We start from the raw sequence: 18,805 nt of genomic DNA, 5'->3' as shown, positions 1-18,805 counted from the left end.
TACGAGCAAATATCGGCGAGATCAAAAACGCAAGGCGGCAGAAACGAAGACACCAAGCAATCTCCACCTTCTTCCGGAGTGAACATAAGACCGTTCAGAAGAGACAGAGCTTCGTTTGTTGTGCCATCAAGGGCAGCAGTCAACAAGCCATCCTTCACACTTCAAATAAGAAGACCGCACGGACGACAAAGGCTGAATGGAAGGCGCCCTCTAAAAGAAGAAAAGCCGGATGAAGAAGAGATCGAAGCCGAAGAAGCTGTGCACAGTTCTGCGGCCACACCGCAGTTGCACTTGGGACGTCGTAGGGGTTCTGCGAGACCCCTGGCTGGTAAAGTACCCCCCGGAAGAGCTCCGTTTACAAGGACGAGGCCTTCAGCCGTGGAGAAGACTTATGGTATCTCTCCGAGCAGGACCAAGTCGGAAGAAGAGTACTCTGACTACGACGAAGACAGCGATTATGCAGCGGATAGAAACCAACGTGGCCGAGGTCGCCTCAAGCAACCTTCAAGAGGTCCACCTAATGTTCGAGGAAGAGTGAATTCTGGGGTAAGACCGTTCGTGAGACCTCAGCAGCACACAGATGAAGAAGACTCCAATGAAGACGCGCATTCCAATTCGAGGCATCGTGGCCGACAGAACCCATTGGCAAAAGGAGGCCGCCGTAATCCCAGCAGAGCAAGAACACCCAGTCTGAAATCTTCATTCAACACAGTAAAAGACGAGGAGGAGTCACCAAATCTGCCTTTCGCCAGGCTCCGTGGGAACAGGAGGCGATCCTCTTACAATCCCCGGGCTCGGAGAACTTCTCTTACGTCAACAGGTCGCCCATCGACAAAGCCCGCTATCACTGTGACGTCTGTGATAACGACTGTTAAAACTCTTCCGATTTATCACGGTTTCAAGACTTCATACGCAACTTTGACTACGACCGCTCTTGCCTCCAGTGTCATTCAACCCACACTGTACTCCACAGCGGTGGACGATTCGGGCAGGACAAAGACTATCCTCAATTCCAGGAGTGACGCGAACGGCCCTTACACGACATTCACAGAAGTGCTCATTACCACCAGCGACTTGCAGCAGTTTAGGCTTCTTCCCATAAAGATAGGGTTCAGCACCCGTACTGACACAATAACCGAGACAACAGTCTTAACCCAACTTACAACTTTGTACAGTACCATAACCCCAGAGGTGATTCCAACCACTCCAGCCACGAATCCTCCTGGCTTTCCAGTCCCCTTTTACCCACAGATTCCTAACCAAGATTTTAGCCTACTCACCTCTTCCTACGTAACAACGGAAACAATTGTGACATCGACAGTGTTGCCCATTGTTCTTCGTGGAAGGACAGTTCTTAGCACCGTAACCACAACAAAATTTTCTGAGTCGACAGTGACGAAGACTGCGTCCGTCCCTGTTCCCCAAGTTCCAACAGCGGCTCCTTTTATACCGCAGCCCTATTTTGCGGTACCGCAGATAACAACAATGCTGACGTTGTATGTCACTGGGGACCAGGGGGACGTCATTCCTGTAGTTACCACTGTCACTGTCCCATTTTATCAACAGCCTCAGCATTTCTTTCACACTAAAGTAGCGAGAAGCGTTCCGGACAAGGCTTCTCAATTTGCTACTTTGGCTTCCACAGCATTCATAGGAGTTGGCATCGACGGCTCCAGACAGGACGAAGTGTCCGGAGGTGACCGTTCGGAAGAGGTTCCACTTTTCAGCTCCGGCATCGAGCCCTCGTTAGACCGTTCGTCGTCCTGGTCGGTGGCGCAGTCTCGGAGCCCGGGAAACGTTGCTTCTGAAAGGATTTCAGAGGCGGACGCAGTAACCACCATTTCCATGGGACCATTAACCGAGGTTTACGAGCAGCCTGCCACCGACATACCAGTCCTGCCGAAGCCAGCCAAGGGGGGCTCTGCAAAAAAGTGGAAGACAGAAAAGAAGCCTACTGCTGGACCCGATATCAGCTCTGATGAAGACAAGTATGGTATCGGCAGGAAGTTCATCTCTCGCAAGTTGCAGCAGTTTGAAGAACAAGAAGATGAAGGCGTTAGACCCGCCGCAGACTTCACGCGTATACGAGGAAGAAATCGTGTTCGTGCTACGCGGGTTCAGCCACTCCATCTTTCAACCCCAGAAGCGCTCGTCGATAACAGTGGCACCCATCAAGGCGGCTTCGATCCCTCAGGCGTAAGTCACGACGAACCCATCGATGGCGGAGTGCGCAGTGGAGTGCGTCGGGGTCGAGTGTTTCGAAGACCTGTGCACAGGAACAGAGCGATCCTGGATGGCACTTCGCCGAACGAATTCAGGGGCCCCCATGGTGGCTTCATTCGGAGAAGACCGCCTCATATTGTGCAAGACCACGTCGACCTAAATCCCGTGCAAGAGCAAAGCTCAGCTTTTCATTATGGCGACGACCATCAAGCCTTCAGTCCAGGTAATCTTCTTGAAACTCCTCTGCCTGCTTTCTCTTCTCAACACATTCTTCCTTCCTCTTCTTTGGACAATTTCTTGTCGTCTTCCTTTGTGGGTGGTGGATATTCTTTCTCAGCACCGGAGGTTGTGGCTACTCTTACTGACCCTCTGGCATCTCCACCTAATCACGAATTTACGGCGGATACGGTTGCTCTTTCGGGACTGGAAACTTCCACTCTACCCCAAGGCAAAGTGAGACGGATCAAGGTTCTCAGGCCTGCTCCTCATGGTGAAGGATCCCTCGGTGATGGTTCAAAGAAGGTTCGCCGCGTCACGGTAACTCGGACATTCTCCCCGGCAGGTGCACCAACAAGATACGAGGACTTCCGACCCCAGGTGGATACCGCTTTCAACCAGGACGACGGCGGCTTTAACCATTTTGGCCCTCATCACAACGTTGTCCCCGTTGCTCCCCCTCACTCTCTCCCGCAGCAACCTCAAGACGTCCTCAGGGTTCCAGCTGAGGTAACGCAGCAGGCTGGATTGGGACATGGAGCTCCGTACGATCATTTTGGCACAGGCGTCAACCAACAATCTTTTCCCGGATTCAGTCCAAACGTGCCATATCAGTACTCGCCCGCCGTGCCGCAGCAGTTCGCGCAAGCAGAGCCCTACTCGCCTCGCGTGCCCGAGCAGCACGATCACTTCACTCAGCTCCAGCCGGTGCAAAACTTCGTTCCCGTAGCCGAGCAACCACCCGTTCCACAACCGGCGTCCAACCTCAACAACTTGCCCGTGGAAGCTGCCCCTCCACCACCGCCTCCACCCGTGTCCCCAACACGAAACTCGCGCCGAACGGTGTTTAGACGAATTCGTCCCACGAAATCAAACCATCATGGGGAAAGGAAAACATCTCTCGTGCGGAAAACGCGCCCTATCGTGTCTACACCTGCGTTGCAACTGAGTTCTGTCAACATCGAACCAACGCACGTCTTCGTTTCGGCCGATTCGATAGATTTCAACAGAGTTTTGGGCTCTTCACAGCAGTCCTTGGAGTACTTCGGGCCAGCTTCTCAAGACTACTTTGCCCCAGTGTCGCAGGAAATATTGAACCCAGTGTCTCAGCAGTACTTTGCTCCGGCATCAGACCAGTACTTTTCTCCGGCATCCAGGTTTCCCGAGCCACCTCCACCCCCACCGCCTGTCTCAACGGAACCTACATTCGACCAGCCTTCGGCTCCTCCTAGCGGACAGAATCATGAAAATTCTGCTGACCTTGTCGAAGACACGACACCCAGCTCGCACCAGTTCAGAAGAATAATTCGTGTGAAGAAGCCTGGTGAAGGTAAGGGTGGTCAAAGACGGAAAGTAGTTTTGAACAGGAGGCCATCTGCCAACAGCCTACAAGCCCGTGGACCAGCGAACAACGTGAACAATGCTAACAATGAACTTGTAGCACAGAGCGTGGAGGTTACTCTCCCTGTTTCTAGCCATGTATTGCCCCCAAGTCAGGGAAACATCAATCCTAGCGCGTCATTGGAAATAGGGGCAACTGTGCCGCTTACGTACTATACGACGTTCACATACTTAACCACCTTCCTACATGGCACAGATACTGTCTACAACAGCAGGGAAGCCGTTCTTTCCTCGGTTACGACGGAAACATTAGATTCTAATATAGTGAATGTTATTCAGAACCATGGTGGTTTCACGACGGCACCCGACGGAGTCTCTACAGTCAACCTGGGTTCTAGAACAAAAGGAGCGGCAACAACTATCGTGAACCTTGAGTCACGGTTGCAGATATTTAACAGTGACATCTATAAAGTTATACACCCCACCCCAACTGCTCATACAGTAGCTACATTCAGCACCGAATCACCGGTTCTTGCACATATACAAGAGCCTCAGTCTCCTCAGCCCAGCGCACCAGGTGAAGACACGAGCACCGTTCAACTAAGTGACTTGTTTAACGCCCAGAAGACTTTCTATACTCTCTATACTTATTATTACACACTGTTCGACGGAACCGAAACGAAAAATTCTGTTCGATCTGAGATATCGTCAAGTATCGCGAATGACAACAGTCCGTTTCAGCCTCCCATCGCGCAAACGAAGATAAGAAATGGACTTTTACCCCTTGGGCTCGATGTGACCACTGTCCACTTGGGTTCAAGGAACGTTGCTGGGACGACGACAGAAGTTAACCTCGGAATGCGTACGGTCATAAAATTTGACAAAATTGTGGACGCTGATATCTCGCGAGTACACGATGACATTGCGCCGACAGCATCGTATTACCCCAGCTTTGCTACAGACGCTGTTGACAATAAAATTGATTTCATCTCCAACCAAGAACGATCTTCCCTGCTTGCGGATGCCCTGCAGCCGTCATACTCTATCGCTCTCGGTGACGTTCAGCCGACGAATAACATTCACGCTACCCCAGTGATCCTCTTTCCAGTGGACGAATCAACGAACGCTCCAAGGGCAAAGCTTAGGGTTGTCACAACACGTGTGAGGCCGGCTGGAGGATTGAAGTCAGGCGTGTTCCAGGCAGCTCCTGGTGTGAGAGTTCGCATCAAACCTGTTGTAAAACACGTTGAGGATTCATTCTTGTCAAGTGCAGCGCCAGACTTGTCAAGTCACGTATATGAGCCATTCAGCTCATTCTTTACAACATCGCCAAACCCGAGTTCAGCGGTGACCGGAGAGGAGCCGCTTTTGTCTTCAGCCATATTCCCCTTGACAACGCCCGAGGAAGAAGAAGGTCACAGGGGCAAGAAGAGGTTGAAGGTGACACTTCGAAGACCAATCCCTGGTGATAAACTGGCTCGAACAAATTCCTTCACCAGGTTTGTAAGGCCGTCTCGTTTCGAAATTACGACGAAACCTCGCTTCTACGTAGTGACGCGAACGAACGCTGCTGGCGTTACTAGGCCCACGAAAAATCCATTCACTGTGAAAGTGAGCAAGAGGTTGAAGCCGACAGACCTAATTCGAGCAACTCCGTCCGTTATCTACGAGACGTTTACCACAACTACGTCTGTTCCGGTAATATTCGGTTTGCAGACGAGCTACAGAGAGGTTGTCATCACGGCGTCGACACCTGTTACATTGACAGCATCGCCTACCTACGGGTTGGAGGATCACGACTTGATCGAGCCTTCTCAGACTGTGATGCTGACCTACTTTACCACAACTACCTTCACAGTGCCGTACACGTTAGGGGATCAGACTCTATATACAACTGTTCTGGAGACCAACTCAAGGGTCGTCACCGAGACTGTAGGTGAGTCGAAAATTCAGCACCAATCATTTTCCTTTCGAAATTATTTAGCGAAATCATTAAATAAATTCAATTTTCTTTTAGCTGCAAGCCATGTTGTCGATGCGCTGCACGCGTCGCACTTCCCGGAAATTATTGGAGACCAGAACGCTCAACTCATCGGCAGAGGTAAGTTAAAATAAAAGTAAAAAAATTAATGAATTCGGTATGTGGAGCTCATAATATGCAATTTATTTTGCCTACCCGAGAGATTTGATTCACATATCGAATTCGCAGGAGCGGCGGCCAAGCACGAGTCTTCGTTGAATCTGCTGGCATCCCATTACCAACACCGGCCAGGGCTATCGACGCGCATCTCAGACGGGGTTACCCTCATTGTTGCCAGTGGTGGTGATGGCGAGGCGACTACACATCTCTTCCCACACCAGCCCACGCCCTACACTCTACAGCCGACCTTGCTACTGGACGCAGTCTTGATGAAGGAGCACTTTGACGGACACAGCGCAACGCCTCAGCCATACTCCGTCTCTTACAGCACGAAGACGTTGTTTACAACGTACACGTACTTCACAACGTTCTTTACAGATGACTCTTCTTCAATCGCAAGCTCTGAGCAAGTTATTTCGAACACTGTTACCATTCCAGTGACGCAGAATTTGTACCCGACCATAACGCCATATCTGCCCGAGCCTAGAGAGCCAAGCACTATTCTGGAGACAAGCGAACGTGTTGTGACAAGCACTTCTTACAACACGTTCACGTTCTACGCTACTCTGTTCAACGGGTCAAGCTCCGTGGTCACACCATTCGAGGAAGTTCAGTCGCAGGTTTTTGTCATCACAGAGTCATTCACAATTACCAGAACATTGCAACCGACGTTGTCTGTGCAACCGCACTCAACACCTGTCTTCTCTCGTCCTGAACCACAGCAGAGCTATCACTATCCAGATCACGATCAATACTTGTCGCAACACTACGACAGCCAGCAGCCGCAGCTGTACGGAGTGAATGACATCTTGAAGTCCCAACAGCTTAGGCCGACTACTGTTTTGAGCACGTTGTATTCCACGCAGACAAACTTCATCACGTTCTTCCAGGGTGCAAGCACGATTGTTACTTCTATAGAGGAGGTTCTTTCGGATGTGGTTACTATTACCATTCCTCAGGGTCTGGCTACTCCTGTCCTGTCGTCTCCCCAGTTGCCTTCTCCAACAACTACGTCTATTCCAGAATTTAGCACCAGGACTTATCTTACCACTCAGACACAGTATGTTACCTTCTTCAGGGGAACGGAAACTATACTTTCTTCGATCGAAGAAATTGGTACGACAGTTGTAACAGAGAGGGCCGGTTCCAGACCATCAGTATACTCCAGACCATTATCAACACCTGCTTTGTCTTCCGTTGTGCCGTACAAGTCAAGCACGCCGACCTATGTGCTACCATCTCACACAGGAGCTCCGGCAGATTTGGTTCCTTCCGTCAGGACGTACTACACGACGTATACTTATTTCACGACATTCTACACCGACTCGAGCTCGATTATCGCGAGCAGAGAAAATGTTGTCACCTCGCACGTCACCTTGTTTGTGCCTCGGGCGTCCCTGACGTCTTCCGTGAGAACGACCGGGCCCACAAGAATACCGACTTTGACTACGTCCACAACGGCTCTGACTTCAAGTACTTCTTCGAGGCCCACAAGTACCTCTACATCTCGGTACACAAGGCCAACACCAACAACACCTCCGTATGACACCAAGTTGTACACAACTGGAACAACTTATACTACTTATACTTTCTACACGACTCTATTTGGTGGCCAAGACAAGATAGTGATATCCAGCGAACAAGTTGTGCCTCAGATTGTGACCACGAGGATAGGCTCCAAGCCGTCCACTACATCTTCGCGGCTGAGGCCCACGCCAACAGTGCTGACGCACATGACTACATACACTTACTTCACTACTCTCGTCAGCGACTCGGAGACAATTGTATCGTCGTCAGAAGAAGTGATAACGCAGTTGGTATCGACAACTATATCGCCTTCTTCGTCAACCAGCTTCGTACCGGAAGTGAATATCATCACCTCCTCGTTGTATAAACCTGTTAAAGAAGGCGCAGTTGTCGAGGTGACCAGAAAGACCGGAACAACAGACACAAAGAAACCATCATTCGGCAGCAGCTACAAGCGCCCGTCAACTGGCACATACCTCAAATCTTCTGTCACCTTGTTTGCTTCTTCCAGTTTTATTCCGACCAGCTCTTCTCCGAGAATAACAACTGTGACACCTAGCTTCACCATCTTGGAATCGCCATCTGTTGAAGAAGAAAGCACGAGGCCGTCGATGGGAGTATCTACAACAGTTATTGATGGTTCTACTGTAATATTCTTTACTGATATTGCTGCCAGCCAAGAAGAAGAAGCCGAAGCTATCAGCTCCGAGTCGCTATCGTCGCTCTTCACATCTTCAATGCTATCTCCAGTATTTGTGCCCTCAGCCTCACCATCACCGGAAATACTTGAAAGCTCCTTCTTTACATCGCCGTCACCTTCTTCAGCCGTGACGTCCACTACCGTTCTGGAAAGCAGCACGAAGTACGTCGGCCCCGACAATGAAACAACTACATTGTCTCCAAAAGTTACGCTGTTCATGGTAACCGGATCCGACGGCTCTCTGACAAGGCTAACAGAGGCAACTTTCACGTCAAGGACGCAGGAAGTTGCTCCTAGCAAAGCAGAAGGCCCAGCTATTGCTGACATTATTTCCACGGAGATACCGTTCTTGCAAGCCCCGCCACCATCTTCTCCCGAGTCTAGCGCTGCTGGCAGCGCTGTCGGAACAGGCTCACCGTCCAAGCCAATAAAACCAGGCTCGATAATAGACCTCGCTGACGTTCTTGGAGGTAACGCGAATATTGGCGGAAACATTGGGGAAGCCATTAAGGGTATTGTTCACCTCTTGTCCAACGGTAAGAAGAATGGAACCGATAGCGCAGGTGACTTGCAGCCCAGCCAAGTGAAGGAAGATGTGCCACTTCCACCAAGCGATGGGGTGACTGTGAGCAACATTGAAGAGCCCGTTTACATCCCAGTGGGCGCTATTGCATCCGACATGTCTGCAGCCGAAAGAAGTCAGGCCACTGAATCGATGCAATTCGATAGGGACGGCATACTGCTTAGTTCTGTATGGCACGGAAAGCCGTCTATTATGGGCGAGGGCGTCCATACCGACGTGCTCACCGGAGCGGAAACGGTGTTCATTCTTCCTACGGACGCTCACTATGACGATGACACAGGTGAGGGAGATGGTGTTCCGGAACGCGTTGATAAGGACACATCCGTGCATTTGGTGGGAAGCGTGCAGAAGTCGTCGCTGCCTTCTACAGACGCTACCCCAGCGTTGGACGGTAGCACAGGCGTAATCACAGGAGACAAGACAATTTTCTTCGATGACTTCGACAAACTGGCCGAGCTCACGCAGAGGGCTGAGGACAATAAGGGAGATGTCACAATATCGGACCCTAAAGAGCTTTCAAAAATTGTCGGCGTCCAGACCATCTTCTTCCCGGACACAAACGTGCTCCAATCTTCTCTCCCAAGCGAAGTTCAGATCACAGGAGCAACTACCATCTTTGGGGAGGGCTTCACACCCATCCTTCCGAGCGCGCAAGATTCCTCGGAAACGCTCGCCTCGTCCATTCAACCCAGTGTCGTCGGCGGTGCAAAATCAGTCAGTGGCGCTACCACCATCTTCTTCCAGCTCGACGGGGACACAGCTCCGATCCTTCCATCCGTATCCACAAGCGTCTCCACTGTGACCCAGTACGTCACAAGCGTGGAATCCGTGACTCGAACGCTGACGCTCACGACAACAAAGGTGTATTACACGAGAGACAGCCCACTGACGATAACGTCTGTCTTTACAACGACAATCGCTCCCAGGACTTTTGTGTCAACAATCATCGGAAGCCGCACCATACTGGGAACCCTGTCCGAACCATCTGCTTCCGTCGACGCTCAAGTGACGACGCCTCTTCCAAGCGAAGCCACCACGACGGTCACCACGACGACCCTCATCTTCAACTCCATCACAACTACCGTGGTTCGGACGTTGGTGCTTCCAACGGAAAGACCGGAACCGACTCGTTCGTCCTCGCTCGGCAACCTCCCGACGACGTCCATTCAAGTCACGCCCGAAGTCCGAGGAAGAACGCCCGAATCTGCCGACAGCAAGTCTCCTCCAACGCTGCGGCCCCCTCCACGACGCATCACGACGCCTCGCCCGACGACTGCAGTGCACGGTAAGCGACCGGTGATTGCATTCAGGGCTCCTTCGAGGACGCCGGATACGGCGAGCACCAAGCCGATGCCGACGGGACCGAAGTTCAAGATCCCGTTCCCGAAGCCGCCTACGACGACGACGACGACCACACCCAAGCCAACCAAGCCGCCAAGGGTAAAGCCGGGAAAAGCAACGCCTGTCGACGGTTATCCGCCTGTGTGCCTGCCCGGCTGCAGTATTGCAAACTACGAGGTCTGCCGCGAGGCGCTGGACGGCACGTGGCAGTGCATGTGCAAGCCTGGCTACGGAAGACAGGACGGCAACAAGACGTGCACAGGCAAGTTGCCCCCAGTTAACGCAAGCCGTGGCTTTTATTACTTGCGATATTAGCAACACGCGTTCAAATGTGAAAAATTTGACTCACCTTTCATTTTATTACAATGACAGAATATTCAATGAGGTGTACCTTCGCACCAAAAGATGTCTACCTCTAACTGCCCTTTCATTTTTTTTTTGCGTAAAATGAACCTCTTGTTTAGCATGAACCGCTACGCCACAAAAGTTATTCAGTAGTGAAGCATTCGCAGGCGCACTTCAGACGCTGGTCTTTTTATGCCTCATTTACCTTTTCTTACGAATAATTAGAAACAGTGGACCGCTAAACTCGTTCGAAAGCCGTCAACTGAATCATCTTACGTTAAGAACTAAAATGGCGCCAGTTCACAAAGTAGCCGAAACTACAGAATAAAGGTGGCCGGTAAATTGCAGCGACTGAATTCAGTAATGACAATTTAGCTTCATGTGCAACGTGACCAGTTTGCCGGGCATTCAACACGTCGTGTTTTATTAAGAACGTGATGATCAAAATGTGCTTGGTTCTTGCAGAGGTCGAGACGTATGTGGTTGTCCTGCGAGTGGTGAAGATGGGAGAGTCGGCCGTGTCGTATCGTACCGAGTTCTCCAACAGCCTCTCCACCGAATTCCAGAGAATTGCCGATACAGCTAAGAAGGCGGTAGGTTGCTCATGAATAATTTACATCTTAGTTTTACGGTTCTTAAATAATAATATAAAAAAAAACTCTACCAAGGTGTCTCCGTACTCCTGGAGCGACTTTTGAAGCTAAGCTCTTTTTCATACGCAAAAACACTGTTTATCCGTAAATTTCACATGTCCGATCATACATGTCTGATCGTTGGGTTTAATTTCATGCCTAAAAAAAATAAAAATCAGTCTTTAATACCTGAAGTAACAATGGGAAAAATGGTACATCTGGATCAACGTTATGACAATATCCCATCTATTTATTAGAACATCTAGCGCCTACTTAAAACCATTTATTTACTCGACCGCGACAATTAGATACATGTGCTACGTGTACGAGTCTAGCTGTAATAGAACAAAAATAGTTTTGAGATTTACTTGCATTTTCTGGTAGTAGTTATTTTGCGTGTTTGCATGTGAATTTCCCGGTCGATTAACTTTCGTAAAGGATAAGTCTTTATCGCCCTTCATATATAGCGGCGTATAAATATGCGTATATAGCACATAAAATAGATATTGTAAGTACTCCTTTACACACGGCTCGCGGTAAAACCCGACATTCCCAAAGCTTGTACACGCACCGAACTTGTCCCTGAAGCATGGTGGTAACAGTTGGTGCAGTCTAGACGAAACACGTGAATAAAAAAAAAAAAAAGCCCAAGCAAAAATTTTACGTCTGATGGGGACGAACATCACCACGTTTCGCTCTACAGGAGCTGTCTCTTTTACTGGCACTGTTGAGCAGAGATAAATAAAAGCGAATCTCCACATTATCTCCAGATGGGCGACGCATACAAGAAGACGGACGTGGAAGGCCAGTTTGTGTCATCGAGCCTGAACAGCATCTCGGAGGCCGACGACTTGGACACAGCAGACAGCGCGCCGCAGGGTATCCTGCTAAACTTCACCGTAGCCATGGCCAAGTCGGAGGCCATCACTTCCGAGGTGATCCGCGATCAGCTGAGCCGATCGCTGCGCCAGTCAAACTACAGCATCGGAAGAAGCCCTCTCTTCGTCAGCCCCAACGTTCACGCCGTCGCCGCTGTTCAAGGTAGGCGCCCACCGCGGTCCTCACATACTCGGAAATAAACATCTGAGGACGTTCGTTTTCTAAAACTAATGTGTAATACCTTGGGGAAGCCAGGTAGTTCTACCACTTGGCTCAGTAGCAAGCCCCCATGCTTAGTGTTTTTGTTGTTAAAAGATGCAGTACACAAAACTGCCAAGCACATCTATATCCCGAGCGATAAGTGGTACGTGTAGTAAATGGCGTTACAGCAACTTTAGCGGTTCTTTCAGGTGTGGCCATGAGTGGCTTGTTGGCTGAAAAGTAAATTTCGGCAGGAGGGAAGCAAACGGCACGAAACATGCATGGTTTTGCGGGGGCTGCGAAAGGCTTGATTTGCCGTTCTCGCAGCTTGGCTGTACCTACCGATTTTCCTTTCAAGCGATGCATTTCCAACCAGGTGTCTCTACGGACTAAACGTCCTCGTGGTTAGTGGATGCGCTTCGATACTGTTGGTGAAGTGGCCTTTATAAGAAGAGAGGTGGGGGCCAGGCTCGGGAAATCTACGGAGTGCAGAATTTCCTGTCACGTGATTATTAGGTAAAAAAATTTCGCATTCGCTTCTATTTCGCCGAGAACGGTTCATGGACGAATTTCCTTTCTACGCGCACTGTTTCCTTTTCTCTGACGTGCCAAAGAGCCACCTTCCAAAATACTGTCCATTGGGTTAACCCTCGGTAGCCAGCCTTATGCAACATGAAAGTGAATAACGGAAATCGAAAATAATGTCTTCATCTGCAATTGCCCTTCCTCGACCGAGGACTCTTTATTGCTTAAATATCTGGCGCGCACATAAAATCAATCATGTCAGCATCAGAAACGATTCATCGAGTTAATTTTTTGTCTACTGCGCATACGTCACGCACACATCACCGATAACTGTCTACTAACAAAAAAGACAAACCTGTGTGTGAAATGCGTGAACAGGAGCTCGCAGTTAATCATATTTAAATCTCATGCTCAGAACTTGAAGAACGCAGGAAAAATATTTTACTGTATTTTACAAGGAACACATTTCATTTTACCCTGCATTGTTTTAGGAGAAAAAGCACTCGTCAATTTTTCTTTTGTTCGCGCATTTATGAAGAAAGCCAATGTTTTAGATCAAATATAAGTATCATGACCCTAGACGTCTGATAGATCATCTAACCTTGTGTTTGGCGCATGATAGCCACTGTTCCTTATGTGCCATAAAACCACATATAATTAACTAACCAACTAACATAAAATGAGGCCATGAAACAGGTAACCATAGTAACTGACCACCAGGCCCATTAGGTTGAATGTGACGATTTTGCGCGCATCGAATCCGGTTGGAGAGCTCATCGCAAGCTGCATTAAACAATAGAGCAGGTACATATTTATTAAACCTTATTTGTCACAGTTTCCGTCTATATTAAGCTGAATAAAGTATTGGATTGATTTGATTTCATTATTATTTTGTAGCCGCGTGTTAAGATTTGTGAAAGAACGAAATATATGTCATTGATTTTGCACTTTTCGTGGAGAACCAGAGCCCGAATAGAACATAAGCTTGCGTTAATGGAACCGGTATCAGGCGCTAGCGCTTCAAAACAAAGGAAGGGGGGGGCTGCCTGTTATCAAAATACATATCGACCGTTTTATTAAGCGCTCCTTCATAGGAGGCCAGTGTCCAACGCTTTCCGTGATGCACCCCTCAGGAATGGGGACATGATGTAAAATTAAGAGCAACCCAACGCTAACGAGGTCTTCAGGCATATGCAAGCCTGTTTGCACTCTTCCAAAGAGTAGCTTCGAGGTCTGGTTTCATTGGTTACTTCTTTCTTTTTCCTTTCGTGTTTCCGTGTCTCAGACTACGATGAATGCGGTGACTTGGACGCCAACGACTGCGGCCGGTTCGCTGTCTGTGTCAACCTACCCGGGACGTACACTTGTTACTGCAAGAGTGGCTTCGAAGACCTCGACCCGCTGCGACCGGGCCGTGTTTGCTCAGGTCAGTGTGTCTACCATGCGTCGTTGCACAAAAAAAAAAAGAAAAAGAAAACAGAGGACATGAAAAACTTAACGCCTTTCGTAGTCTGTTCCGGTCATGTGGCAGTGGCGCCATCGGGTCATCACTGTGGTTATTTGGGTACATTTGTTTGCGTGCAATAGGACCTTGTAACCATTTGTTAAAAAGTTATTTTCTTTTAATTTCCAACCGTGGGAAACTTTGTAAGCGATCGAACAGTTTAAGGCGCCACACAAACGACGAAGCGGTTCGCGGGAGGTCTGAATCAACTCGGAGTCCTGCACTGTAGTGTTATATCTGTAAGGGCCCACGTGCTGCTTCGTGGCGTTAAACAACTTCATCTAGTAATGCCATTATAGTATACTCAATTGTTTTACTATACTGGTGTTAACTGATCCTAGGCGGCGGCGTCTCTTAGGCTGGTTGCTTTCTGTGATCTAGGTACGTGACTGTGTAGCTAAATATTTCTTTGTTTTATTTTCTAGGAGAAATAAAGAACTGTGACCACTGCAACAACCGTGGAACATGCCTGGTTAATGATGAAGGCAAGAAGAGCTGCCGGTAAGTGAGCAAGCTGATCTGTTTAGGGGGAGGGAGGGGGGGGGGGAGACGCGAACTGGCAAGCTTTCATTTCTTGTGGACGTCGTCATCGCAATGATGACGTCACATTGTATGGAATGCAAATAATCCTAGGTTACTTAAGAGTGCCTCGTTTTCTTGATTTCATAGTAATGTTTAGGAACCACATTGGGTTAGTTCAAGGATATCAGAAAATGGAAGGTTAATTTATTTGCACAGATGCTTGTTCTTTCCCAGAAATTTCTGCCAGTCCCTGATGTTCCCCAACCTTTTTCTCTTTTTTACTCCCAGCTGCAACCGCATGTTCCTGGGACGTCGCTGCGAGATCAACGGACTCGGTAAGGGGCCAACACTTAAGCAATGCAATAATTGCTCTGCTTACGAACGTCACCTGTCCTTCTTAACGAGAGTCTCGCTGCAGATTGTAAATTTAAGTGTAAATTGGCTTGAAGGAATGGCAAGGCGCAGTGTGTGTAAAACATTTTACACACACCTAAACCGTAGACACCTAAACCAGGCTATAAGTGAAGGGACGTAGGTGGAAAGGAAACAAGAAAGAGAGAGAGGTGTTGTAGTGGAGGGCTCCGGAATAATTTAGACCACATGTGAATCTCTAACAGAGACAGAGATATATTTTAATGGCAACAGGAGATGTCTGCCTGGTGGTAAGCCTAGCATGCTACTCCTGATGAGGGTTGAAGGATGAGGGTGACAGATTGTGGGAGGGGAAGGGGAAATAAATGAGAAAAAAAAAAGAGAATCGGTGTCGCACACTTTCACACGCACATAAGCACACACAGATGAGTTTTAAAGGGTATTGATCAACCCTGTGTCCTTAAGAAAAGTTAAGTTTCATACGCACATAATCACACACAGATGAGTTTTAAAGGGTATTAATCAACCCTGTGTCCTTCAGAAAAGTTAGTAAGGCCTTGGTAGCTCGCGCAGCAGACGATCCGTCGCACCAAGGACCCAGGACATGTTCTCTAACGTGCACTGACATCGCACAGTACACATTCGACTTCGGCTCGAATAACAACATAAGTGGTTTCACGATCTTCACGCTTTCACGTTTCACACGTTTCACAAGTGATACCTGGTGAATATCACTCTTTTTTTTTTCTCGTAGTGCACATGCAGGCATATTACTGTGCATATATTTAAAGAAGAATATTAGTAGAGGTTAGAGGGGAATTGTCGCAGGAATGGCCTGCACGAAGTCGGAAGGGGAGTTTTCGAAGCTGGATCTTTCAAACTCATATCGAACTTTGTGTCGTCAGTTTAGACAAAAATAATATTGGTGGTTGGCTTCAATTTTGTACGTTCTATTTTCGGGCTCTTATCATTTTTTATTCCCTCAAAGACTGAAGTTTCTTTCAGGCAGAAATTTCGTTTTACTTCGGGAATGCTCTGTTTCCAGTACCTCGGTACCATTGCAACCTTCGTTAGAAATGCTCCTGTTTGGGAACGATGAAATAAAGTGCTCGTTTTTATTTCTTTTTTAGAGGAGGAGGGGAGGGAGGAGTGCAGGCGAGGGTTGTCAAGTTTCTTGATATAAGCTTTGTCTGCATCATCAAGGCTAGAATTTGACCTACAGCAGATGCCATACACGGAAAGCTTCCCGCAGAGTTACGGAAGCAAGCTTCATCTATGATATAATGAGGGGAAAAAAAAAGAAAAGAAAAATTAAATCTGCAGAAGAGCGGCGGCGTTCTGATATCGAATCGTCTCTCATTCGGGCGCACCCAAAAGGGTTCTCGCTGATATCGCTGCTGTCGCTGCCGATTGATGCCTTTGATACAAAGTCTGTTCTTTTCACGGAATGCGTGTCCAAGGAGCCAGAGTTAGATGTGTTCAAACTTTCTGCCGTGAGCTTCAAATATCGCACAAATTCAGGCGGAAATTTGTTATTAGGCGCAGAGTAATTTCCGGGGCACAATCATCTGTGTGATACGGCGGAAATTAAACTTGCCGGAACTAAGTTCCGGAAGCTAGTTGTCTTGCTCCCGCTTCTGCGGTAATTAAGGCTAGTAGAACGTTTAGTTGGGCGAGTTGAAATGAAGGCTAGATATGGCAGAAAAAAAAAAAAAAAAAGCCTCGTCTAACTAAAACAGTGGTTACACCACTCTCGGTTACGGATTAGTGCGTTTCGCTTCTCACTGACGCCGTTATACTGCGTGCTGTTATGGCGTCCAGGTGGTTTGTTAACAGGAATTGCGCTACTTTTATGTGCGATCCACTTTACTATGCGCAGTGAGATTGATTTCGTCTGAGGTACACGAATAGGTCAAATCATTTGAAATGCGGGCAGGTAAGCGATAGTGTTGTATGAATGCGTCAACTGTTTTGCATAACAGCACTTCGCCTGGTGTTAAACTGTGCTCGAGGCTACGTGGTGCTCGAAAACTTCAGAGGAAGCTTTCGCTTTGAAAGTCAGAGTGGTATAATTCGTGGGTTATGCAAATAAGTGCAGTAAAAAGGTGCAGCTGAATAAGAAGGCGGGCTTTGCGTTTGAAACTAATACAGGTTTAAAAAGATGCTCATGTGCCGATTGTTTAGCGCTGTATTCTTCTTTTAGCGGCCGCAACGCATATTCAGTATAGGGCTGCAACTGAGACGTACTCGATAGGGAAGCTTAAGTCTCGCGCTTTTCATTTTAAGGAAGTGATTAGGAGAAGAAAACGGCGGCGTTCTCGTTCGTCGTGAGAGCGTCCACCGACTGTGACGCCAGAGGTCGCCGAGTACCGGCCCATGAAAAGAGGGAAGGTGGCAGTGCGCGACGAGCCGTCATTGTTCTCTCACGAATGCCTGATTACCGATGCTCGCGGTTCTATAAGTGGCACTTGCGCAAAGAGAGCGGCCTAAATAGGCTTCGCCATCGCCCGCTCTTTATTTTAAACGGGGGCTGCGCCCTATATTTAGCCACAGTTCACTGAGTGCGTTCTGGCAGTGCATTTAAGAGCGCTTCCGAATGCGGCGCTAATGCAATAAGAGGCCGCCTCTCTAACAAACGGTCTCGCAAGCAACGCTCGCTTAATGACCGCAGGAAAGGGCTGCTTAAGACCCGCTCGCTCTCTAAACATCTTGCGCAAGTCACCGGAGCGTGCAGTGTTTCCGCTTGCGACTCGAAGGCATTATATTACCGATTCCGCCGGATTATTTCCAAATGACGCATTATATTCGGGGAAATCGCTGTGTCTTTAGCAAAAAGGGAGAAGCGGAAGCTACGCGAACTTAAGATGTTCCCCGAACCAATTTACTCGAGCGCTGCCCAGAATAAAAGGAACATGAAAATATTTTCACTTTCTTAGAAGAATTTTAAGCGGACGATGATAATCAGATGAAAAGAGCCTGTTTAGCAACTTGGAGTTTTACTGAATAGCGCGGGCCTCATATTACACACGTAAACGAAGAGCTTGTTGAGTTAGTGCAGAGTTCCATTCATTCGTAAGGCCGCCTTTTAGCTTCGTGGGCCCACGCATGATTTCGGCGTTGTGTAGCACGGTTTAAGGACTAACTGTCGCTCTAGCACCGCTCTATGCGATGGGCTTTCTCGAAAAGCTTCAACTCCTTTGCTTTAAAACGGTAGAGCTGAATATATGCGCGCTTTACGTAGGTTTGAAAGCAAGCAGCATCGTCAGAGAGCAAAGAATTGTTTTCGGCGCTTTTGTAAATTTATACTCGGACAAAAATAATGGCTGTTCGCAAATGTCTTCATACATTTTTTTTTTCGTTTGGTGATGTGCTAATGAGGGCCTGTTTTGTTGAGTGTGTTCATGCCCATAAGTTTTGCGTAACCTATAGGCGTTCGGGCATCAGGATTCATAATATTGTTGGCCATTTTGCAGTGCAGTTATGCATTCAAACAGCTATATTTTACCGTTTCTATCTTCTGAAAATCTTAAATAGAAAGAAAATACCTTAAGCCCACGCCTGATAGTCGATGGGGGCATTCCGTTCCTCGTTAACGTTACTAGCGATGGACGGGAGGTAGGCAGCATGAACTTATTGACGGTATCGTGGCGCTGAATCTTCCGGCATCCATAGTATCATTGATTATTGGTCGATGTCTCTAAATTAACTCCTTGCTGAAATTTTGCACCTATATGTTTGAAAATCTTGATTGTAG

At 48.2% G+C, this 18,805-nt stretch overlaps 1 protein-coding gene across 1 annotated transcript in view; it reads left to right on the top strand.

The window, feature by feature from the left end:
• Positions 1-1,649: 1,649 nt before the first annotated feature.
• The window catches only part of LOC146186740 (uncharacterized), a 40,402-nt gene continuing 23,246 nt past the window's right edge, over positions 1,650-18,805 (top strand). The window contains exons 1-8 of the mRNA XM_084607385.1: positions 1,650-5,716; positions 5,798-5,881; positions 5,990-10,333; positions 10,882-11,009; positions 11,819-12,089; positions 13,939-14,079; positions 14,583-14,658; positions 14,968-15,014. Of these exons, the coding sequence (XP_084463511.1) occupies positions 1,846-5,716; positions 5,798-5,881; positions 5,990-10,333; positions 10,882-11,009; positions 11,819-12,089; positions 13,939-14,079; positions 14,583-14,658; positions 14,968-15,014 (8,962 nt within the window). The 5' untranslated portion in view covers positions 1,650-1,845. The remainder of the gene's footprint in view (positions 5,717-5,797; positions 5,882-5,989; positions 10,334-10,881; positions 11,010-11,818; positions 12,090-13,938; positions 14,080-14,582; positions 14,659-14,967; positions 15,015-18,805) is intronic.

The sequence above is a fragment of the Amblyomma maculatum genome, chromosome 6 (genome assembly GCF_055883805.1).
Source record: "Amblyomma maculatum isolate TAMU_Amacu chromosome 6, ASM5588380v1, whole genome shotgun sequence".
NCBI classification, from domain to species: domain Eukaryota; kingdom Metazoa; phylum Arthropoda; class Arachnida; order Ixodida; family Ixodidae; genus Amblyomma; species Amblyomma maculatum.
Note: the sequence above shows the minus strand (reverse complement) of the source record. Positions and strands in the feature narration are given on the sequence as shown.